Source organism: Blennius ocellaris (assembly GCF_963422515.1).
Source record: "Blennius ocellaris genome assembly, chromosome: 4".
Taxonomy (NCBI): Eukaryota; Metazoa; Chordata; class Actinopteri; order Blenniiformes; family Blenniidae; genus Blennius; species Blennius ocellaris.
The window spans coordinates 27,559,045-27,583,473 of record NC_137653.1 but is presented as its reverse complement, the minus strand read 5'-3'; the positions used below and the strand labels follow the sequence as shown (position 1 = coordinate 27,583,473).

Genomic DNA, 24,429 nt, shown 5'->3' with positions numbered 1-24,429 from the left:
ATTCATCTGTCTCCATTAACTAAAGTTGATCACTTTCACTCATGGCATCAGGGTAGAAGCAGTCCTCAGGTGGGCCTCACACGTGAACCCTGCAGACCCCGAGACAACATTTACTCTCATAGCTGTAAGTCTAAATTCTATTCTGCCAGCTAAACACCATAGGCTTTTATTTTGACATATACGCAATTGGAACTTCATAACAGGATGAGACTCCACACAACACATTTCTCACTCATGGTTTCACACCAACATCCAACAAACCAAACCAAACTAGACGAAATAATTAACCACAACTCGTAATATAAACAACCCCTTTTTTCCCCACACCTGAAAGACAATCTTTTAGCTCAGTTGGTTAGAGCGTGGTGCTAATAACCCCAAGGTCGTGGGTTCGAGCCCCGTATGGACCGCACAAGTTTTTACCCCCAATAGAGAAATTCGGTTCTTTTTTTAAGGCTTTAACCTGCTTTCGTACCACGTTCTTGCGTAATGACGAAGGTGTAAAACCCAATTTTTACTCAAACTAGTCCAGAAGAAGTCAGGTTTTTGATGAAACCTTCCATTGCTAGCGCAACGTAGCACGTCTGTTCGATTCTCGCACGAGGCTCTGAATGTTTCCAAGCTCTGGAGTTAAACTGAGTCAACGGCTTCAATAAACATGAGTTCAGCGATACGTGCAGCTATAAAGCGCTGCCTTCTTTAAACTTAACCAAAACTAGATAAAGACTAGATAAAGGTTGCCACCATACAACCTTCTGTAAATGAATTGTTCATATTGGTGACACCAAACAATTCTATGTTCCAACACAGGAGATCTCATTCCTCAACCCACTCAACTCAGTCAAGTTTAACATCTCAGACATTTCTATTAACCATCTTTCCTGCATTTACAAAATGTAGTTTTCTCCCATCAAATTCACATTAAAAAAATCCAGCGACCTCCGTTCAACACGTGACATTTGGTGACACCAATCACAGTGAATGAAATACATTACAGCAATGTTTTTCAACCATTGTGAGATTTATAGTCAGGTGTGCCATAGGAAATTATTCAATCTCACATTTTTTCTTAAGAATATTTACTCTCTCATCCACTGTCAGCTGTGCGCAGAGTAATGTGGCGAGCGCCACGGAAGAATTACTCTCAGTCAAAATTGTATTCTGCCTGCTGATCAACAGAGGCTTTTATTTTGACATGAACACACGCAACTGGAACTTCATAACAGGATGAGGCTAATAAAAAAAGCTTTTATTTTCTCGGACAGGCATTGGTGGGTTGTTTATATTACGAGTTGTAGTTAATTATTTTATCTAGTTTGGTTTGTTGGATGTTGGTGTGAAACCATGAGTGAGAAATGTGTTGTGTGGAGTCTCATCCTGTTATGATGTTCCGGTTGCATGTGTTAACGTCAAAATTAAAGCCTGTGGTGTTCAGCTGGCAGAATAGAATTTAGACTCAGAGCAATTCTTCCGCTGTGCTCACCACAGTATTTATACACGATTACTCTGCACACTGCTCGAAAAAAAGTAAAATTGGATAATTTCGGCACACCCGACTATATCTCACTGTGCCACAGTGGTAGAAAAACACTGACCTAGAGGGTAAAGAAAGAACTTCCCCTGTAGTTTGTGGTGAGCCAGTGAAACCAGTAACACAGTCATGATACTGAACTTTAATGTCATTTTTTTTTTTTTAAATCACTCTAAAGCAAAAAGTATAATACAGATTAAAATTTCAACATGAAGCATGTTCATAACACAAGAGACAAAATCATGACGACACAATCAAAGTGTTGGAGGGAAACAAAGGAAGACTTGGACCCACAAGTCTGAAGCACTGGACCTGTTGCGTCATGTGAGCCTGAGCCCGTTCTTAAATGGTGGTGGTTGGTGGTCGGGTTCAGCGCTGAGCTGCAGTGGAGAGGAGAGGAGAAAGTATCTAGAACAATCTTTTTGACATAATCAAATACATCCTGGTCACTGAACTATGGATGTTCTGGTTCTGGACTTGTTCCAAGTCTGTTTCGCTCCACGAGGGTTGATCTGGAACATTAAGCTTAATAATGATGCTGAAACAGGAAGTTATGGAAGCAGAACTCCTCCTGTCGTCACGGCGATGAACTAATATTCCAACATGAAACACTCACACGGGGGAAACTCAGCCTCAAAACAACTGGATGTGAAATCTAACTAAAAGAAGAGCAGTGAGGAAGTTCATCCTGAAACGTTCTGCTGGAATCAAGTGAAACTGAGTGACCACAGTGCCGTAAGTTTATATTGTCCCATGAATTAAAGTGTTCTAATCTCACCAACTCAGCATTAACAAGTCAGGCTTCGGCTGCAGCAGCAGTGTTGCTCTGAGCTGCTGGACGTGTTTGAATTGTTCACAATCTCAGAGAATCACTGCTCCTCTATGGTGAAGTCAGCTGCTCTGCAGGGTTTCTCCCTCTGTGATTGGTCACACGCTACAAGCTCCGCCCCTTGCATGTGAACACTGATCCTGGAGGGAAACTCTGGGTTTTATTTAGCTGCTTCATGCTTCGGTCATCAGGCGTTTCTGGAGAAAGTCAAGCCAGGAAACAGAGATCGTGGATGAGTTCATCAGGGCTCGTAGTTCAGACCTCTGGTCTTCTCATTGCTCATGATTCAATGTGTGCAGTGCTTTAAACAACTTGCATTATAAAAAGAGCTGCAAAATAAGTATCGTGATCTCAACATCTCAATATATCAACATTCATACTGTGATAATTGCATCTTCATGCATTTGCCAACCAGATGCTCTAAATTGTGCCGACAACAAATCTTATTTCAGCTTCTCATCAAATCTGGAGACGACTGGACTGAAGTCAGAAGCACGAAGATTGAGGAGACTGTCTAAAAACAACAAGGTCAGCAAACACAGTGGTTAAAATTATGTCTACAATCGGGTCCAGAAAGAGAAAGAGCACTGTTATTTAGAAAGTATAAATACCAAAGCATAAAGACATCCACATCAGCCTGTGATTGAAATAATAAAATGATCTATTATTGACTGGTTAACTCATGTTGTGCAGCCGTGGATAGAAACAGATATGAATCTACTCTATTACTTCTGCCTCTCCCTGGTACACTCTCTACTTCAACAGCAGCAATCAAAACAACACATATAGCACATGTTGGGATGTGGTTTGAGTTATGGATAAATATTGTCAGCCAAAGCATGCAACATCAGATTGATCCTGTGTTTCATACAAAAATAGTCCTTCCTCACATCTGCCTGTAGGATCATAACGGGAATAAGGCCACGTGTTTGTTTCCTTCCAGATGAAATGTGACAGACGCTCAGTGATCCAGCAGAATCCCAGTGAATCCATTCAGTGTTGGTTTTGGTTGGTTCAGATGAAGAAAGGTGAGTCAAGGTGCTCCAGAAGGGATTTACCAAACGCTGAAGACAAAGACCAACACACCTGTATACATGCACATGACACATTAATAAACTCTTTATCCAATCTATGCATGCCCAGAACAGTTGGATAGAATAATAAGCCTGTTAAAATAATGAACACAGTTTTACCATTTATATGTTCCAAAATCCATGAAAAGTTTATTGCTGGTAAACTGGCATCATTCATTAAACCAAAGTCTTGTCGTGTTGCTGACTAAAGAAATGTGGTGTCATGAAAAGCTACAAACCTTTACACACATGGTTATAAAACGAAACACACATACACACGTTTCACGTTGTTCGTTATCAGATTTGTAAAAACGTAATAAAATGTGAATATTTTTATGATGTACTTTCACTCATTTGGGCTAAAACTACATTTGTGCTTGTTATTTATAGGTCACATGACTTTACATGTCTGCTGTGTGACTGTCCTCTGGACTCAAATCAACGTGACACCTCTGATCTAAATAACACGAAGAATCACAACCGTTGGACTCGTGATGAAACAAAATTCACTCTTTTTACTGTTTTCTTGCCAGTGAGTGGTTTTTCTTCTTTCAATAAATGAAGATAAAACTCAATGTGACCTGTTCACGGAAGCGCTGCTACATCTCTACTCCTGTTTGCGTCCTCACGGCGGTATTATCAGTGAAAAAGGTTTGTAAAAGTGACATTTGTAGTTGGGTACCTGTACAGTTTTGTTTCTCTCCACAAACACAACACCACGGTACACATCCTCCTTGCTTGGAATCGCCTCACTCATGCTAATTAGCATGCACACTAATTAGCAAACGGGCTAACATTACATATGTGCTAATTAGCATACGGGCTAACGTGAGCATCTCCGTTCATTAGCGTATGGGCTGACATTAGCATCCATGCTAGTTAGCATACGTGCAGCATGAGTCCACATCTGATCACTGTTAAGAGACATTGGACATAGCGCCACCTGCTGGAAGCAGGGAGTGAGGCGTACATGCGACATGTTCCTGACGTACGAGGACTCGTTCAACACTGCCTGCAGCTTTAATCTTTATTGGTATACAATATATTTATGCACTAAGTTGTTTTTTTTCCCACGTCATTTGATTAATTTGCTAACATTTTATTTACTTTGGTCAAGGTGCAGGTGAGCTTTTATGATTTGGCCCCTGAGTTGTATTCAAAATAAAACTAATACAAATAAATAGCAACCATTTGTTTCTCTCTCTTTTTTTGATTAGTTGAGATTAATTGGACATTTTGTCGAACGATTAATCGTTACAAAAGAAGCCATTAGGAGCAGCACTAAAGTTTTGTTGCGATGAATGTTTTTGCTGTATATTGTGTTTAGATGTGTCCAAGCTGCAAAGAAAGTAATGTCAGTTCTAATTAGGAGCCAGTTTGCACTGACTGGGAACCTGCTTTGAAACATTACATTTTGTTAGTAGTCTTTAAAAGGTCTTAAAAAAAAAAACCCTTAAAGTGAACTTATAGAAACTTGTAGGAACCCTGGAGAGAGGAAAAACTTCTACAGGTACACAACTACAGATTCACTTTTACAAGTGCTCAAACCATTTTCACCAATAATCCCTTCAGTCAGAAGACGGGGTGAGTTGGTCTGAGCTGCTGCAACATCTGTCATTATGTCGGTGAAGCTTCGTCGTGCTTTTACCATCCATATCAAAATACAGGATTACTGAGGGAAAAGAGTAAAAAACTAGAGAGCTTTTGCTGGAACGTGTGTTGTAGCTGCAGTGTCGACTGACAGGAGTCCAAAGCAGCATCTCCTGCCTTTCCTACTCACACCTGAAGAATTTTCAAGTGTAAAGAAAATAAAAAATAAATTCCTCCTCTTGTAGTTTCAGTTTATGGAGTTGGGTCCTTTCATCCAAAACACACTGAACGTTTTTAACTCCCTTGGTCCTCGATCGCTGTCGCGATGCCGCTCATCCTGGCCGTTGTCAGGTGCGAGTGTTGCCCTGCTTGGGGGCGGAAGAGGAGTCCGTGGCGCTGGAGGACATTGAAGGCAGGTCAGAGGCGGCAGGTCGGGGCTCCACGGCCCGACTCTTCATGAAGGACAGCAGCTGGTCGGGAATCTCAGCCAGGACGTCTTTCGCCAGTCGAGCCATGCTCAGGACCTGGTTCCCTGACCGGTCGATGTAGTCCCGGAAAGGAACAAACTGCACAGGGAGTAAACACACAGCGGCTCAGATCACTTCCTGTGGCTGGAGGCAGTTTGTGAAACCGTGATGCTGAAATCTACAGAAGCAGTTACTCGTGCTTTCATGCATGTGTGGTCATTGCACAGGGAGAAAAAAAAAAAAAAGCTCTCCATGGTCCTCACTGGGGGCTTTTCCACCAGAAAGAACCAGGTTCTAGTTCAGAACCAGGGCCAGAGTTAGAACCAGTTCTTTGTTTGTCCACCACCAAAGCCGGTTCTTAACAGGGACTAAACTGGTGCTACGCTGGATCCACTTCCTTCCTGGTCCAGAGAGGAACCAGGCTGGAGCCAGACGCATCATCAGCTGGGGGCGGAGTTAACTCTGGAGTTACCTCTGGAGTTACCTCTAGAGTTATCTCTAGAGATACCTCTAGAGTTACCTCTGGAGTTATCTCTGGAGTTACCTCTGGAGTTACCTCTGGAGTTATCTCTGGAGTTATCTCTGGAGTTACCTCTGGAGTTACCTCTGGAGTTATCTCTGGAGTTACCTCTGGAGTTACCTCTGGAGTTACCTCTGGAGTTATCTCTGGAGTTACCTCTAGAGTTATCTCTAGAGTTACCTTTAGAGATATCTCTGGAGTTATCTCTGGAGTTACCTCTGGAGTATTACTGGAGTTATCTCTGGAGTAACCTCGAGAGTTATCTCTGAAGTTATCTCTGGAGTTATCTCTGGAGTCACCTCTGGAGTTATTACTGGAGTTATCTCTGGAGTTACCTTGAGAGATATCTCTGGAGTCACCTCTGGAGTCATTACTGGAGTTATCTCTGGAGTTACCTCGAGAGTTATCTCTGGAGTTATCTCTGGAGTTATCTCTGGAGTTACCTCTGGAGTTACCTCTGGAGTTATTACTGGAGTTACCTCTGGAGTTACCTCTAGAGTTATCTCTGGAGTTATCTCTGGAGTTACCTCTAGAGTTATCTCTGGAGTTATCTCTGGAGTTACCTCTGGAGTTACCTCTGGAGTTATCTCTGGAGTTACCTCTGGAGTTACCTCTAGAGTTACCTCTAGAGTTACCTCTGGAGTTACCTCTGGAGTTATCTCTGGAGTTACCTCTGGAGTTACCTCTGGAGTTATCTCTGGAGTTATCTCTGGAGTTACCTCTGGAGTTACCTCTGGAGTTATTACTGGAGTTATCTCTGGAGTTACCTTGAGAGTTACCTCTGGAGTTATCTCTGGAGTTATCTCTGGAGTTACCTCTAGAGTTATCTCTAGAGTTACCTTTAGAGATATCTCTGGAGTTATCTCTGGAGTTACCTCTGGAGTCATTACTGGAGTTATCTCTGGAGTTACCTCGAGAGTTATCTCTGGAGTTATCTCTGGAGTTACCTCTGGAGTTACCTCTGGAGTTATTACTGGAGTTACCTCTGGAGTTACCTCTAGAGTTATCTCTGGAGTTATCTCTGGAGTTATCTCTGGAGTTACCTCTGGAGTTACCTCTGGAGTTATCTCTGGAGTTATTACTGGAGTTATCTCTGGAGTTACCTCTGGAGTTACCTCTGGAGCTATCTCTGGAGTTATCTCTGGAGTTATTACTGGAGTTATCTCTGGAGTTACCTCTGGAGTTATTACTGGAGTTATTACTGGAGTTATCTCTGGAGTTATTACTGGAGTTATTACTGGAGTTATTACTGGAGTTATCTCTGGAGTTACCTCTGGAGTTATTACTGGAGTTATTACTGGAGTTATCTCTGGAGTTACCTCTGGAGTTATTACTGGAGTTATCTCTGGAGTTATTACTGGAGTTATCTCTGGAGTTATTACTGGAGTTACCTCTGGAGTTATTACTGGAGTTATCTCTGGAGTTATTACTGGAGTTATCTCTGGAGTTATTACTGGAGTTATCTCTGGAGTTATTACTGGAGTTATCTCTGGAGTTACCTCTGGATTTTTCACTACTTACAAGGTGGAAGAGATGCAAACCGGCTTTCTGAAATCTACAGTGAACACGGAGCCACGGAGTGGCTATAGAGAAAAGATGTAGAATGATGTAGAATTTAGAAACAGTTTTCCATTGTTTTCACTCTTTTCATCGTAACATTATTGTAACTAACTTGACTTTCATGTTTTGTTTCGTGTTCTGACTGCAGGCTATGGTGATGCAGCCGCTGAGCAAGGCAGTGTGAGGCCGTGTTGCACTCCGCTACAAGACGCTCCAATAATATTTTCTAACAGAACTTTATAATGAAGCGACACTTTTGGTTCATCAGCAACTAAAAAACAAACTACATACTGCAGTAAATGAAAGCTGGATATTTTAACCATAAAATGAGTCTTTTAATAGCTTCATGTGAAAGAGAACTTTAATCTGTGTGTTTACATAGGTTTCCATTCTAAACGGCAGTAGAGCTGCGTTCTATCGTTCTACACCTCCATTCCTCCTGATGATGAATCATCTGATTCAGACAATCTAGAAATAAAGTGAAAGGAGCAGAAATTCACTATGTAAGGCCCAAATGTTGAAAAATAAGACTCAAGCTCATTCTGGCAGTTTGTTTCTCTCTCTGGCCACTAGGGGCTCCGGACTGAAACAAGACCAATAGAGCGACGAGGAGACTCAATGTTTTCTGTCTCTTTGGTCTGAATCCGAGGTTCAGGACAGACTAGATGAAGAGACCTGGACCAGACCATGAATACAGTCCGTCTCCTGGTTCTTCTAGGAGCACTGTCAGTGCTGATCGGTGACATATCATGTTTTGGAGTGACGTAATGATGTAACTCTCACTTGACTCCGCTAACGGTGGAAAAAGAACCGGTTCTTTAGCGGTGCTTATTTAAGAACCGGCCCTGAACTAGAACCTGGTTCTTTCTGGTGGAAAAGCCCCAACATTGAGCTCTAAACTCACTCTCTACCGCCACATGGTTACAATGCCATTCTCCCCACATTGTGAAACCTTCTTTTTCAATAGAATATGATTCAACTACTACTGAAAATAGTGCAACAAACTAAATGACAAGGTAAAGTGTGTTGTAAACATAAATTTTGAGCAATAACGGCCTGTTATTCCCGATTTATTGCTGACATCTGTCATACTTCGAGTACAGCTCTACTGCCACATGTGGCTCTACAGCCCCCTATAGTGGCTTTAAAGCCCTTCAATAGTGACTACACAGCTCCTCTAGTGGCTCTGCAACTTGACTGTAATGGCTCTACAGCTCCTCTACTGGCTCTACAGCTCCTCTACTGGCTCTACAGCTCATCTAGGGGCTCTACCACTCCACTGTAAAGGCTCTACAGCTCCTGTGGTGGCTCTACAGCTCCTCTAGGGGCTCTACTACTCCATTGTAAAGGCTCTACAGCTCTTGTGGTGGCTCTACAGCTCCTCTCGGGGCTCTACTACTCCACTGTAAAGGCTCTATAGCTCCTGTGGTGGCTCTACAGCTCCTCTAGGGGCTCTACAGCTCCTCTAGGGGCTCTACTACTCCACTGTAAAAGGTCTACAACTCCTATGGTGGCTCGACAACTACAGTGGCTCTACAAGTCCACTGTAAAGGCTCTACAACCCCTCTAGTGGCTCTACAGCTCCTCTGTGATGGCTCCCCACACAGACACTAAGTCTACTGACTCCAACCTCTTTGGAAGGTAAACTAGAAAGTATTCACTCAATTCTGAAATTATACTTCAAAAAAACAGTTACGGAGTTGAATAGTTCTTTTCAGGGAACTGTTATTGCACATTCCACTCCAATTGTTCTTTCACATGAAGGGTTGTGAGGTCAGGAGGTTAAATGATTCCTGAGGTAGTGTACGGTTGTCACAGCTGCAGGACCCCACTGGAAAGAGAGAGGACGTAAAGTTGACTGCACCTGGACGATGTCTCTCTCTGCGAAGCGTCCCCTGGAAGACACTCTCACCTCGTCTCCGTCCAGCTCCTCCATGGCTGCAGACAGTAAGACATCTCTAATGGGATTCATGTGCAGAGGCAGGTCATTTGTAGTCCCATCAGTTTATATTTATTTAGCTACAATTAAAATCTAGACTTCTGAAGAAAAACAAACACGTGAACCAAAGGTGACGGTGGAAAGGAAGAAGTTGGTTTCACCAAGGATAAACCTTCGGTGAACTTGTTGAAAAACTCAGCTCAACTCAGCTAAACCAAAAGCAAAACAACAAGAGTGTCACGTTAGGATTCTTCTTCCTGCTGCATTATGTCACCACGACAGAGGTTCAGTGACACGTTTTAACATGAACATGACCTTTGAGGAGGTGTGGTCAGTTGTTTCAGGAAGAGTTTATCTGTGGAGTTGGGAAGAGTCAAACTTCAGAGTTGCTCTAAATAACTTTATTATTATGGTGCTGGTGATTTTACCCGTCATCTTTCTCAAAACAAACTAAAGACAGTCAACAAAAACAGTCCAACAAACTTGACGACAACTTCATTTGTGTGCATACTTTGAATGGACTGAAATAGTGAAGTTATAGCCCCAATTTGAATTTACAGAGGAGAATATGTTGCCTCACGTCGTCCTGTGACGTTTCATGAGGGTGCTGTTGTTGTGTGAAGGCTATAGGATATGCAGGACATGGTCTCTCCTTCCAGCACAGCCCCGTGTTACTAAACTGTGTGGATGAGCAGCAGGAGGATCACCAGGGTCGACATGTCGGTGCCACGGAGGCTCTGAAAGGTTGTTTGTATTTTCCAGCTGTGTATCCACATGATCATTAGCAGAGGAACAAGTGTCTGACTGCGATGGAGGACGGTGTGAGGACATCTCAGCTGATGTCCTCCTTCACACACTTACCGTCAAACTCAGCAGGACCGACTCCGACGATGATGATGGACATGGGAAGAGAGGCTGCCTGGACAACCAGACAGAAAAGCACAGATTATTTAATGTCTGAATGCACAATCATGGCATTTATATTTTCGGCTCACGAGTCCCGTGAACTCGTCTTTTATAAACATCTGAACTTATTTATTTAGCGGCCACAAACAGCTTAAATCAATCTTAACTGGATCAGGCAGTGAATGGAAAGACTTCACTGTTTTTCTTGGTTTTGTTGCAAAGGTTTTTATATATACTGCACTTTATGAAAAATCCAGATAAGCAGGCTGGATTGGTGCTGGCCCACGAGCCTTATGTTTGACGTGCATGTCTTTTTTTTTTCTAAGGAAAAAAACATTGTATATCAACAATTTCGTCTGCATTTACACAGTTGAATAGCTTCGGTTGAATACAAAGTGACGTTCTAACATGCTCACACCAATGGACGCAATGGAAACCAGAAAGTAAACCAACTGGAGAATCGTCAAATCGCAGGTTATTATGACTTTGAATATGTGTGTCAAAGGAAGGCAGCGTGGAACTCCGTCCTCCATCATGGCGTGGTACTGGTTGGTACTCACGTGGACGACTGCCTCTTTGGTCTGATCCATGTCTGAGATGACTCCGTCTGTGATCATGAGCAGCACAAAGTACTGAGAGCCGTCAGTCACCTCCGCTGCACACCTTTCACCACAAAACACACAGACATGCACAAGTTAATGTTCTCTGCAGTCCAGTGGGATGACACACACACACACACACACACACACACACACACACACACACTGACTCGACTTCTACAGAAATCTGCAGCCTGCAAAACTGTGAAACATCTTCAACACCAGTGGAGAGCAGTTGTCTTTAGCATTAGCCCAACTCAGGTTGACTATATCGATGGTGTGGCAGCTTCCCTTTGTTCAACGTGATTCTATTGCTCCTCCAATGATAAAAGCAACAAGAGGTAGCTCCAGGGGATAACCAATCTTGGCCAACTTTACAGAATTCAGCACAGAAACCACAGAAGAAATGTCATCTAACTCAATTAGAAGTGTTTCATATTGCCTGGAGAGATAAGCCCTTCACACAAATCCCAGAAAGGAAAAGTAATCAGTTATCTGTTATTCCTCCTTATAGCAAAAAAGAACAACCCGAGATTTCTCTTCAGTACTTTAGCCAGGCTGACAAAAAGTTCTGTCTCAGGACTTATACCAGGGGTGCTCACACTTCTTCAACATGCCAGCTCCTTATAAGGTCAAAAAGATCTACCTACTTCAGAAATGCAGAACTTATATCTATTTATAAACATACTGAGAATTCTTAATACATACATTGTATGTTGATGTACCTTGCATAACCTCATGAGCCCATATTATACAACACAACACAATTAACTATGTATATTTCTTGACTTGCACTGAGTGGAATCAGCCACAGTCTGGACAGCAGCTGCTTCAGCCTCAAGCACACTTAAAATGACCATCAGTCATGGTGGAACGGTACTTTGAATTAATGATCTTCATGTGGGAAAAGGCTGAGTCACATCCAGTAAACAAGTGGAGCCTAAGAGGAGGCACATTATTTCCTCCTGTTGAGGTACTTTTCCTCTGTGAGTAAATTCCAGAAGTGTCCATGAGCTCTGGACTTCAGCTCAATGTCGGCTTGTAGTGTCACAATCTCATCTTCCACTCCAGAGGAGTTCAGGTGAAACGGTTTTGCAATTTTGTGATGTGAGTGAATCAACCTCAGCATCGTCCTGAAAAGAAAAGCACATGAACGTAGAGACTGGCTGCAGCAAAGACAAGTGTTGAAAGCGTTTGTCAAACTCTGACATCAGTGGTCAAGAACCGTCTTTGAAGAGATCTGGCGCCAATAGAACAGGAGATCTTCATTGCCACATCCTTGATCTCCTTCATGTTGAGCATTTTAGCACATAAAGCTTGTTGATGGATTCTGCAGTGGTAATTCAGGAAGTCCAGGGAAACAGGGCCTTCCTGAACTTGCCAATGAATCCATTCAACCGGCCAACCATTGCGTTGCTCCATCCGTGGTGGAGGACACCAGTTTGTACACTGGAGGCTGGTTTTCTTCATGAAGGTTTTGAACGACTGAACTTTGTCCTCTCCTGGCGTCTGTTCTTTCATGGCAGTGCTGTTAATAGCTCCTCTTCACTGTCACTGTTCTTCTTAACAGCTGGAGCGTTTTGGTCCAAGATAATATTCCTGCCTTGTTTTTAAAGTCTCTGAACAAAGAGTAGCTGCTTCCACGAAGGCTTCTTTCACCACCTCTCCGTCTTGGAAGGACTTCTGGTTCTTAACCATGAGGTGACTCACCCACAACCAAAAATGACTGCTGTTCTTTCAGTTCCTTCACCTTTCTCTTTCTCAACTCGCTTTCCAGCAGAAAGTCCGTGTCATATTTCCGATGAGCAGTGCGATAATGCCGCTCCACATTTCCCTTCTTCCGTATTGTGATGGTCGACTGGCAGACGAGGCAACGCTCTTCCTAAATGTCCTGGTGAAAAAACAGTCCTCCTCTCATTCTGTATGAAGGTGGTTGGTTTTTGTCTTCTGACTTGGTCCAGCTCCACCACTCGTTTTTATATCCTTTCTTAAGTTGAAGAGAAGATAGCGAGAGCTAAACATCGGAGGGAACTCGCCGGTGTTTGTGCACTGACCTAAACGTCAGACGTCATGTGACTGGCTGTACTGTATGTCAGTGAAGTGACGGGTGGAGGACAGGCTGACGCCATGTGATCTACCTGCACCACCTTTGTGATCCACTGGTGGATCACCATCGACGTAATGAGCACCCCTGACCTATACATTGCACATTTTACATGCTTCTAGTAGGGAATATTATTAGGAAACATTCCATTAACTGCCACTGTTATTCAGATGGAACACAAATGTATTTATCTATGAAACTAGATGATAATAATCAACTTGTTCAACTAGAAGCGTGTCTTAATGACATAAAGGTTTGGATGAGCCATAATCTTCTACTTCTGAACTATGCTAACAAAAACATGATTATATATGGCCCACATCATCAGAGAGAGAGAAATTATCTGAACATCTGGTAACACTGGATGGTATTACTTTGACCTCCAGTACCACTGGGAGCAACCTGGGAGTTAATTTTGAATAATTCCAACAAGTTTTGGAGTCAGAACACAAGCTAATGAGCCACGGAGTCTGCTGCTTCAGATTCAGAACCAGAAATGCTTCATTAATCCCTGGGGGAAATTCTTGAATTCTTGTTGTCCAAGTGGTGAGGTCTGGCTTTCCCAGATGGCTTGAAATGTCGGACACGCATATGAAGCACATGTAAATCTGCTGTAAATGTGCAAATTTTATGCATGAAAAGCATGGAAATATGTAAATTTGTGTTAATATATAGAATTCATTTTGCACACAGCTGTATGATGTGTGTGTATGTGTGTGTGTGTGTGCATGTGTGCATGTGTGTCTCACCGCGCCACCTGGTTGATGACAGGTGAGAAGTTGGTTGGTCCGTACAGCTGAACGGTTCTCAGGCTCTGGAAGTAAGCTTCTAGGACGCCTTCAATCCCCACACAGTTTGGATTTTCTGCATTGAAGTTCTGCAATTGAACCCAGAATAGATCAAACTTTCCAATGGATTGACGATTCATGTCCACACAACCCCAAATCAAGCTGTATTTATCTCATACTTAGATTGTTCCACCTGTCATCATATGATGTAGCTAACCAGTGTTCCACATGTAGAACCATCCAGTTCATCTTCTCTTTAACATCTAGACCAGTGTTTTTCAAACTTTTTGAGCCAAGGCACACTTTTTTCTTTGGAAAAACCTCGAGGCACACCACCACCCGAAAATGTTAAAATGTGAAGCTCTGTAGCCTCTATTAACAATATAAAGTCATTCTCATCAAAGTTTTAGCAACAGGAATCAAATAAATACAGAAAAAAGTATTTCCCAATTTCTTTTTTTATTTGTACTCCCTCAGTGTGAAACCTGGACCTGATGGATGAAGAGCTGAGATCCTGGTTCACATTCTTCCTTTTCTAAAACTTCTCCATCACTGTCACTGACACAGTACTTTGATACAAGATGGTAGCAGGAGGTGGAGATTAACCACACTGACTCTGTTAAGTTTCATTTCACCAGCAACGTTCTGTGCTGCCATCTAGTGGTGAAGAGTATTGTAGCATCACGGAGTTGGTCGCTGCAGGGCATGATGGGAGTTCAGGTTATGTGTTGCCGGAGGTTATTGAGTGTTATTGTTGGGGTTGTTGTGTGTTGATTTGTGCTTGTGTTGTGTTTTTGTTCCTCGGTTCAGATAGTTAATTATTTCGTCTAGTTTGGTTTGGTTTGTTGGATGTTGGTGTGAAACATGAGCGAGAAATGTGTTGTGTGGAGTCTTATCCTGTTATGAAGTTATGTTCATGTCAAAGTCAAAGCCTGTGGTGTTCAGCAGGCAGAATAGAATCTCGGTGCTCACCACAGTGGCTGTAAGAGTAAATGTGTTTCCTGAAAACGAAGTGAAATTGGATAATTTACCACGGCACAATAGTTGAAAAACACTGATCTAGAGATCCTTTGATGTCAACAATAATCTACATTTAGCACAGTGTCCCAGGTAACTGGCTCTAATTACTGCTTTCCATAGAATGCCATACACACACACACACGTCAGGAAAGAGTGTCTGCAGTTTGTTAAATTGTTATCAATATATAGCTTCATGTTTGTGTCAGCACAGGAAGAAACCATCCCCAGGAGGTTTTACCAGAGCGAAGGCGTGGGAGATTTTTCCATCTGGGGGAAGTTTGGCTCCAAAACCGTACGCAGGGAAAAGTTTGTCACTGTCGTAGTCCTGAATGATTTCACCCACAGCTTTCAACGCCATGGCATAGGCATTCATCTGGTATGGACTCATGTAGTGCAAGGACGTGGGCTGGGAGGGGTTACCTGCAGAACACACACACACACACGCACACGCACACACACACACACACACACACACACACACACACAATGTTAATTTAAATGAGCTCATCCACACCATGTCCTCTTCAGGCAGTTCCTCCTTATTTCAGAGGATGGCGCTACGTTCTTATTTCAGCCTCAGAACTCTAAACTGAACTGCCTGCTGCAGGAACTATTATCACTCAGATGACACTAAACCAGTGATCAACCACTAAACCAGTGATAAGCCAGTGATAAATACACTCTTTGATCCAACACAAATGAAACACTATCATCGTCCTTTCACGGGGACACACTGACTCATCAGCAGCTCCAAACACACAGAAGCACATTGAACATTGATTGTGAGTCTATATCTCTAACTTCCAGGTCCACTCTTCATTCCTCACCTCCAGTCTGCCTGAAGCACTTCCTTCCTGTTGACAATCAGAGCTCTGTGCTGACAGGAAGCATCCACTCTCATGTCTCGACCATTAAACTCTGCAACCTTTCAGTTTGTTTCAGTTAGACCTGTCAGGAACAACCTGAAATCCTTTCTATACTTTTGACTTAACAGTGGATGATAAACATATTTCTGGACCATCGGCCAGTCTATTCAGTGTTCCACACCTCAGAGCAGGCTCTGTACTTCATATTGGTGCTCCTGTCACGTTTTTTTATATCCAAACTAGTACTAACCTACATTTATAAAGACACACGCTCCATCATGGATTCACATCAAATAGTTCAAGTGTTTTACATGATTGTACAAGAAGTCTCCTGTGCACGGCAGAACAGAACCAAGCTTGACTGAACAGTCCTCTGCATGTATGAACGTGAAATAGTCTCACCATTGGACGCTGTGAAGTCGATGGCCACAGTGAAATTGAGTTGCGTCCTGGTGGGAGAAGAAGCTGGTCAGAACCATCAGGACACACCAAGATACTCATCAACGGCTCTTGGCTGTCATGCATGAAGAACCAGGCCATGAACACACACGTAACTGAATTAACTGTCCATTGATATTGTTTATGACGGTTTGTTCTGGTACTTAGCCTTCAGCTATGGAGGCTCTAAGAACGACTCAAGACTTTCAGACGGTGTCCACTTTGTCTGCCAGAGAAGTCTGATGAGTTGAAGACTCTTTAACGTGAATGGTTTACTCTACATTAACACTTGTGTTTTGTTGTATCGCTCAATGTGGATTTCTAAGAATGTGTTCACACTCCCGTTTGATCCAGAGAGTTCTCTTCAGGGAAAGAAAACGCTTTGTACTATTTCGTTTCGTGAACACACCCACAACCTCTGAACGGAATCTAACAAGTGATTCCTGGTCCCCGTGAAATTCCAGGTGTCGATTTATTTGCAAATTATCTTTTCAGTGGGCGGAGTGTGAGGACCGGGGGAGGACGTGACGTATTGTCCATTCTGGGTAGTAAACAAACAAAGCTAACTGCGAATCAGAAGAAGCAAAAGAAAAAGCTGGAAAGTATCTCGTGTTCAGTCGTGGAGTAGTGAGGAAGAAGCAGAGAGGAGGACTATCATTAATATCTTGTCTGAAGATTGTATATCGTGGTTGTTTGTGGCTACCCATTAGCCACAAGCTAACTAGCTTAGCTACCATGGGCTAAAGGGACAGGACTTCCAGTTTTAGTCTGCACCAATCAATGAGCCACGTTTCTTCTTTACCTCCTCTCTGGTCGGGGTTCATTTCTGGTGACAGCGCCACCAAGCTGGCATTTTTCATCTCAAAAGTTCATGTGAGTCCTGCCCCAATGAACTGAGTTCCAGACTATCCAAATGAGAAAGGCCCCTAAATGATTTAAAAATTTTAAAATCTGTCTTGCGGCTCGTTGTCATTGTAAAAAGAGAGGAATGCTAAATTCCCTAAAACCTCCACATATACACATTTCTCACTACTACTACATTCACTACTACTGTGGTTCCCAACATTCTGCAGTTACTTCCTGCAGAAGCAGACTCAGAGGTGGAGAGGTGTCCTCGGTTGGCCAGACGGGTTTGTTGCACATCCTTGTACTGGAGATATCCGACATTTCATGTTATCAAACCAAACAGCATCAGTGGCTTCTGCAGCTCGACCTGGAGCAGGTCGTCCGCCATTGTTGTTGTTGTTGTTCTGAGGTCGCGGAGCGGGTCGCGGGGTTATCCGGTCGAGTGAATGGGGCGATGACATCTTTGTTTTCAGCAATCATTGTCCGTCCACACGCCGAAGCCGAGGCAGCGTTATAAAATTTCTCCACTTTGGAACCCCTTCTCAAAACAACAGCGTTTCAAGCTCCTAAAACTCGGCGCAGTGCGGACGATCGGCCAACGACGATGCAGGAAACAGCGTTATCACGTGGACAGGGTAATAAGTAATGAAATGTTGGATTGAATAGAGCGTCATATTCTCACTGTGTAGATTCACTGCTTTACCTCCTGGTGACTGTCGGGTTTGTAGCTGGAAGACATGCAGCTCATGCATCGTCATGACGATCCTCGGCGGTGGACTGTTTTGATTTGGCCTAATAGTGCATTTGAATGTGAAATGAGTTAAATATGACTGAGTGAAGCTCACCCTCCTCTGATGAAGTCGACGAATGTGTGTTCTGAGTCCACTTTGAAGGACAGCAGGGTCACCTGGGAAACACCAAGCAAAACGATTCAGTCCGACAAAGATCTCAGTCCTCGTCCTTCACACGTCAAACACACTGCAGCAGGTCTCACCGTGCCTGAGTTGATGTATTTCTTCTTCTTGCCTTTCTTTTTAGGATTCAAAACCTTCATCAAAGACATAAAGCAAGAAGGGAACTGTTTGAATCAGCATGTCGGAGCAGGTTCTTTCTTCTTTCAGCACTTTTCTTCATATTGATTAAACTATTGTCCCATATGAACAATGAAATAATTATTCAGTTTTCTATCAGATAACTGATTTAAATAACACACACTTTCATCATATTTCCTCCAAGCATGCAGGAAAAGGAATGTGTGATGGGTTATTGGTGAAAAGTTACCTCGTACACGTTGAACTGGTTCTGACCTCTGGACAGCTCTCTGTAGCTGGTCGTGAACTCCCCAATAAAGTCATGGCTACAAATAACAAAGAAAAAAAAATACAACATTATATTGACTAAAGGACTTTTCTTATAGGCAGTTTAGAGCAGCGGTCCCTAGCCCCCAGGTCGTGGACCGGTACCAGTCCGGGGGTCGTTCTAAGAATAAATTACTTGCATTATTTCCGTTTTATTCATTATCGGAGTCTGAACAATGTTTTATTTTTAGAATTGACCGACTTCTCCCCGTTACATCCGTCTATGACTCACGCTTGCGTCAGTCACATGACACACTAGAGCTGCTGCAGCAAAATGAGTAACAAACTGACGTGTTTGTAAAGTTTCTTTGCAAAGGAGAAAAGGTCCAGTGAGGAGACCTTTACCTTTATTTTTATATTTACAAAATACCACAGTTTTTGTGTTGGTCGTATCATTTTATTTTGTAGTATTTATCCGTCACACCTTAAAGCCGGTCTGTGAAAATATTGTCTGACATTAAAGCGGTCTGTGGTGGGGGGAGGTCGGGGGAGGTTGGGGAGGTTGGGGGCTGCTGGGTTAGATCAGTCATAAGTCATTGAAGAATTGCCAATGTGTACTATAGAGATGAATCGATTCATTTTTAATCTGGTTGTCATAAAATTTTGACTCAGTCAAGTCAAAGAAATTAGCTCATGGTGATTATACTGTCTTTTAATCACAAGATTCGGTACAAAAATGGATTCCACGCTATTTAGTACTGAGTTCGAAGTCATTATAGTGATTTTATGGGTGATTTTAATGTTCATGTAGATGTTGACAAAGAGCCTCAACATTGCGTTGCAAGGTGAATAAACCCACTCATTATTTCAATCACACTCTTGACCTGGTTTCCACATGGCACTGAAATCCTCCCCCACAACCCTCAGTCGTCCGATCACTTCCTGATATCATTTCAGTTTGTATTAACTGGCTTTATAGCGCCGGTGAAAAGTCTTTAAATGTAGGAGCTGTTTATCAGACAATGCTGTGGCCAAATGGAAATAATACATCGCTATTGACTTTGATTCCAGCAATGGATCAAATGTAAAACAGTCACCTTAGCATTAGCATTAACATCAGCATGAGCATTAGTTCAACTCAGGTTGATTCTGCAGTCGATGGAGCAGCAGCCTCACTTCGCTCCACACTTGGTTCTGTTGATGGAAGATGGAAGATGGAAGATGGATGCTTCCATCTTCCTGAAGATGGAAGCAACAACTCAGAGGAGGGTCGCTCCATGCTATAATGAACAGTGGCAAACATTAAAAACAGCTGGAGAGGAAATGGCATTTATGTCAATTAGCACTAATTATTGAAAAAAAGATATCAAACTTTATTTGTTTTATATTTAATAACAGAGTTTTTCCTCTCCATCCTGTCCTAAACTTTCTCTTGTTGGATTGTTGGGTGTGACATTGAAATGACTGTGTTGTTTTTGTCGCCAGAGAAATAAAATTGAATTGAAAATGGAACTATTAGTGTGTGAGGCTGGTCTCGGGAGAGGATGGGGTCCTCAAACCACATGAAGCGTTTCCATGGTGATCTCCGGTCCTGAACACGAGCATCAGGCTGCAAATGTCAAAGTATCACTGAGAGTGCTCAGGTTCAACCAAGAGGAGGCCACACGCTGACACCGACACACATCCACACTCAAACTCATATTAATGCCTTCAGCTGAATAAACCGCAGGTAAAACACGGCCTGTAATGGACTTGTAAATGTTATTTTGGCACATTTCAAAAGCTTTTGCTGAGTTTATTTAAATTCTCACGGCTCAAAAAAGCAGAGAAGAGAACAGGCTGCAAGAACAATGGGAAGGTAATAAAACAGCAAGGTGGGAGGAGAGGACCACAACCCCCAGGTTGGAAAAGCCCTCTCATTGGTCGAACCTGACCCGGACACAGCACGTGTCTGAAATGCAAACTTAATATTTACTAAATGTTTGATGGCTGCAGTTTTATGACTTCCATGTTTGAAGTAGCTTTTGATCAAGTCCAGCAGGTTCACAGAATATTTGAGCTGTACGACTTTTGTCAAGCAACCACCTTGCTTAAATATACATTATAGACAGAAACGGAAGTAATACGAATAAATGCAAATGAACCAATTCTGTGTAACTAGGGTTGATTAAATAATAAATTATTGGCACGAGGCTCATGATGATCAGAATACATCTAATACATCTGCTTTTGTTACTTTTTTCATTAAAAAGAATGCTTGTTTGTTTTTTTAAATTATGGAAAACTTGTTCAGAAAAGAACGTTCTTGATGTTTTGTGTTAAAACGACTTTGTGAAGAAAACACGACATGCTGTGTAGATAGAAAACTCATCTTTCACACAGAATAATTAAAACGTTTAATTTTTTGTTGGCGTGCGTGTTTTCTCATCTCCACATTATCAGTTTCAGAATCGCAGGATGACTCACAAATCATTTTCTGGTGATAAATGTGATTCTGATCTGAAGAAGAATAAAGCAGACTTTCTTATATAAATCAACCTTCCCTATTGAGCGTTAACCTTCAGTACACATGCTTCGGAGCAGTGAGCTGCTGTGATGTGGAGCCTGGGGGGCTGCTGGGCTCAGGGGTCAGAGGTCATGGCCAGGAGCTCACATTCAAGAGACTGAAATGAAACAACTCACCTCCCGTCTCTGTCCCAGTCGAACACGTCCACCTTGACCGTCCTGAACACGGGGCAGAGAGACAGAGAGAGAGAGAGAGAGAGGGAGAGAGAGAGAGAGAGAGAGAGAGAGAGAGAGAGGGCAGAACAGAGTCAGAGATTTTTCAAACCAACATCACTAAAATAATGAAATTGTTAATTAGCTTCACTTGTTTATTATCTTTATCACATCAGAGTGTTGGGCTGAAACCTGGGAGTAGATGAAGTACCTTCTTTAATTTCTGTTTCAGTAATGACTATTCAAAAAAGATTATTTTGTTATTTTGATGACACATTTGTGATTATGTGTGTTTAATTTTGATTTTCAGCTTCCTGCAATGTGGATCATGAACACATAAAACAAGCACATGGCTCAAAACAGACATGGAAGACAAAACAATTCCTCAACTGAACCAAGTTCTGGATTTACTGATTGACAGGGCGATTATTACAGCAACTCAACCAGTGTGTTCAGACGCCCGTCACTCTGTGGCCGACGTCTCAGCTGCCCTTCATAGTTCCCACTTTGTTAAAGGGTGTGAAGAAGAGGAGTAGAGATCTGTAGTGCCAGAATGAAACCAGTCCTCTCAGGGCCCACGTGCATTTGATGCAATGAATCGGCACATTATTCTAATAAGTCCTGACTGCGGAGCAAACGTTTAGGAATGTGGGCGGAGTCAAGCATTTGAGGCATTTACGTGTTTGAGGCAGAATGTGGGCGGAATTGACTTCATTTGCGGCATTTATAGTCTGGAGAGTGAAATGGAGACTAATTTAACTTATTTAGACGCCCATAACAACCCATGAGAACAAGAAGAAAATTCAGCGGCGACGTCAGTCAGCTTTTTCGGCAGGAGAGTTCATACTCCATGAAGAAGCTGTCAAACTTGTTGGCCACGCCCCCTCATGGCATCTGTGAAGCTGTGTTTAATTTTTCAACTGCACAGCTTATTTATCGCATCTAATGTTTTACATTTAGCTGAATTTCAGTAATAAAAGAGAATGTTTGTGTCTGAGCCGCCATGTTGGTCTTGTTTTCACTGCAGGAGCCGACAGCTTTGAGTGATGCGTTCAGGTGCAGCACGTAAATCCACCCACCGACATTTTAACGAGCTGCAGGGCTCATACAGTAGCAAGGTTACAAGCTAAACATGATTAAAATATGAGTGATATTCGTTAGCGAGCTGAAACACGCACATGCGACACACGGCAGTGCCAAAGTTCCAGCAGTGCAGCTCCGACACAGTTCAGCAGGACGGTTGGCAGAGCCGAACCAAATTTGTTCGGCCAGAAGAAGCTCGTGGAAGGAAATTATGTCATTTTGTTTGGCAGGACTCTCCAGTTCCAATCTTTCTTCTGGTTCTTATGGAGGATGAGTCGACCTTGACGCCGCACGCTGCCCAAGCACGTCGCCCACAAACCCAACCCACGTCAACGTTGACTCCGCCCACATTGGGCCACATTGACCAGGGGCTTCTCCATTATTCAGATTCAGTTCAGATCTGGCATCAGATGTAATATTCTCGACCACTGGGGTGAGGAAGAGGATTCAAAGATCTTCCACACTATGGTGGCTGTTGATGTTCCTCCCGCTGCGATCTACAGCTCTGCCTGCCAGGAGGACCTGAGGAAGACCAGGGTGGCTGCATCCTCCACCTCCATCCAGGAGGCCAGTTTGGACATTGTGGAGGAGTATAAAGCCCAGATTCCACTGCACAAAAAGTGCAGGTGGAACAGCCCCTCTCAGTCCTCCATGATGTTCTGGTCCACAGCTGGAGCTCCTCCTGCACACACTTGTTCCTCCAAAGTGCTTTCCAGAGTCACGGGAGATTCTTTAGGATGAATAAAGTCATTTCTACCCTCTTTCTAGTCTTTTCTGACAGCACAAAGACAGAGACACCACTCCATGTTGGTCTCAATAACACCAGCACTGGCCTGCTCAGATGATTCACGGCCGACTGCTGGCATTATTCTGACCACCACACAGTCACTTCCACTGCTTCACCATCAAGGTTTACTGTCCACTGCTACACACTCTAAGTCATGCCTGATGCTAAATTGCTGTGGTATTATGCCAATGAATTATTTAATCAGTTTTGAATCTGGTGTTTTCTGTCATACTGTCATGTTTCTGTTGAGAGAGTCAGAAGTACAGGTACGTCACAAAAACTCAGTGCTGCACACGTGCTTTCACAACGTCAGAGATGCTTGTTTCAGCTATAAGTTGTATCTTCAGTTGTCAGTTTCCAAGGATCTGAGGACAATTACCGTTCAGCAACATGTCGCCAACAAGGTATTTGACTTTTGTACGTTTTATTTTTAAGTGTTGCTTCATACGCTCGACCTGTTCGGATTGGTTTGTGTTTTCATATGTCTATGTTTTGACAATCAAGTTCACTGATTGATGAAGAAATCAAAGTTAAACAGTATAGCTTGTGTATTGTGTATTTTCATTTGTCACACATTCACAGATGATTTGTGGACTGAGCTCCATCAGAGCTGTCCGGTTGATCAGAAGTACTTCCAAATCCTACTCAGGCGAAGATTACATTTTGGTGAGGAACTCAATGATTAATCATACTGATTACATTGCAGATTCAGTCCATCAGTATCAGCCGCCATGCAGCTGTCACTCACTAATAAAACCGATCAGACGATGGAGATTTAACACATCACTGCTCAAGGATGAAGGATGAAGGAAAATGATTAGAAGATCAAATCAAAGCGACTCATGCCGCCTCCCAGGAGGACCACGTGTTTATTGAGTTTAGAAAATTAAAAATGGGCTTAAATAAAATAGTAATTGACCACAAAATACAATTTTAAGTACAGAGATTACACTTGGATAACTTTGAATACACAAGTCCAAATGTTTTGGCAACAGATCTGTCAAGATCTGTGTTTGCATCTGGGTCACCCTGTTCCCGTCTCTACGGAAGAGGATTAGGGCCACTGTGGAAAAAAACCCTGAGTTCTGACTTTTTTTCTCAGAATTCTGACTTTAAACTCAGAATTCTGACTTTAAACTCAGAGGGGGGATCGCCACCGTGAAAGAATCTTTCTGCAAGAAAGTTTTGGGGATACGCTGTATTGTTGTCGTGTAAACGGAGCCTCAGTTGACTGACAGAATCCCTGGAAGTCACGCTTTATGTTAGGAATAAAAGGCAGAAGCAGGGAGCCTCTGTCCTGCTGGTTGAACCTCACCTGTCGTAGTCTCCGTTACAAAGAGCTCGCACAGGGATGGTGAACGGCTGCCACACCGGGTTCAGATTGTTCTTGATCACCTCCGTCTTGTGGCATATGGTGAACCTGAAAGCACAACAACGCAGCTCAAAATATAAATGACACACAGTGTG

At 42.8% G+C, this 24,429-nt stretch overlaps 1 protein-coding gene across 2 annotated transcripts in view; it reads right to left on the bottom strand.

Annotated features, from left to right (window-relative positions):
• Positions 1 to 3,641: 3,641 nt before the first annotated feature.
• The window catches only part of LOC308128854 (copine-9-like), a 44,507-nt gene continuing 23,719 nt past the window's right edge, over positions 3,642 to 24,429 (bottom strand). For both annotated transcript variants that reach the window (XM_080494546.1, XM_080494545.1), the window contains exons 4-15: positions 24,278 to 24,382; positions 21,057 to 21,098; positions 18,358 to 18,433; positions 18,071 to 18,124; positions 17,922 to 17,983; positions 16,195 to 16,241; positions 15,165 to 15,346; positions 13,868 to 13,995; positions 10,976 to 11,078; positions 10,371 to 10,428; positions 9,435 to 9,508; positions 3,642 to 5,589 (exon numbers count right to left, since the gene is read on the bottom strand). In XM_080494546.1, coding sequence (XP_080350672.1) covers positions 5,371 to 5,589; positions 9,435 to 9,508; positions 10,371 to 10,428; positions 10,976 to 11,078; positions 13,868 to 13,995; positions 15,165 to 15,346; positions 16,195 to 16,241; positions 17,922 to 17,983; positions 18,071 to 18,124; positions 18,358 to 18,433; positions 21,057 to 21,098; positions 24,278 to 24,382 — 1,150 coding nt within the window. In that variant the 3' untranslated portion in view covers positions 3,642 to 5,370. The remainder of the gene's footprint in view (positions 5,590 to 9,434; positions 9,509 to 10,370; positions 10,429 to 10,975; positions 11,079 to 13,867; positions 13,996 to 15,164; positions 15,347 to 16,194; positions 16,242 to 17,921; positions 17,984 to 18,070; positions 18,125 to 18,357; positions 18,434 to 21,056; positions 21,099 to 24,277; positions 24,383 to 24,429) is intronic.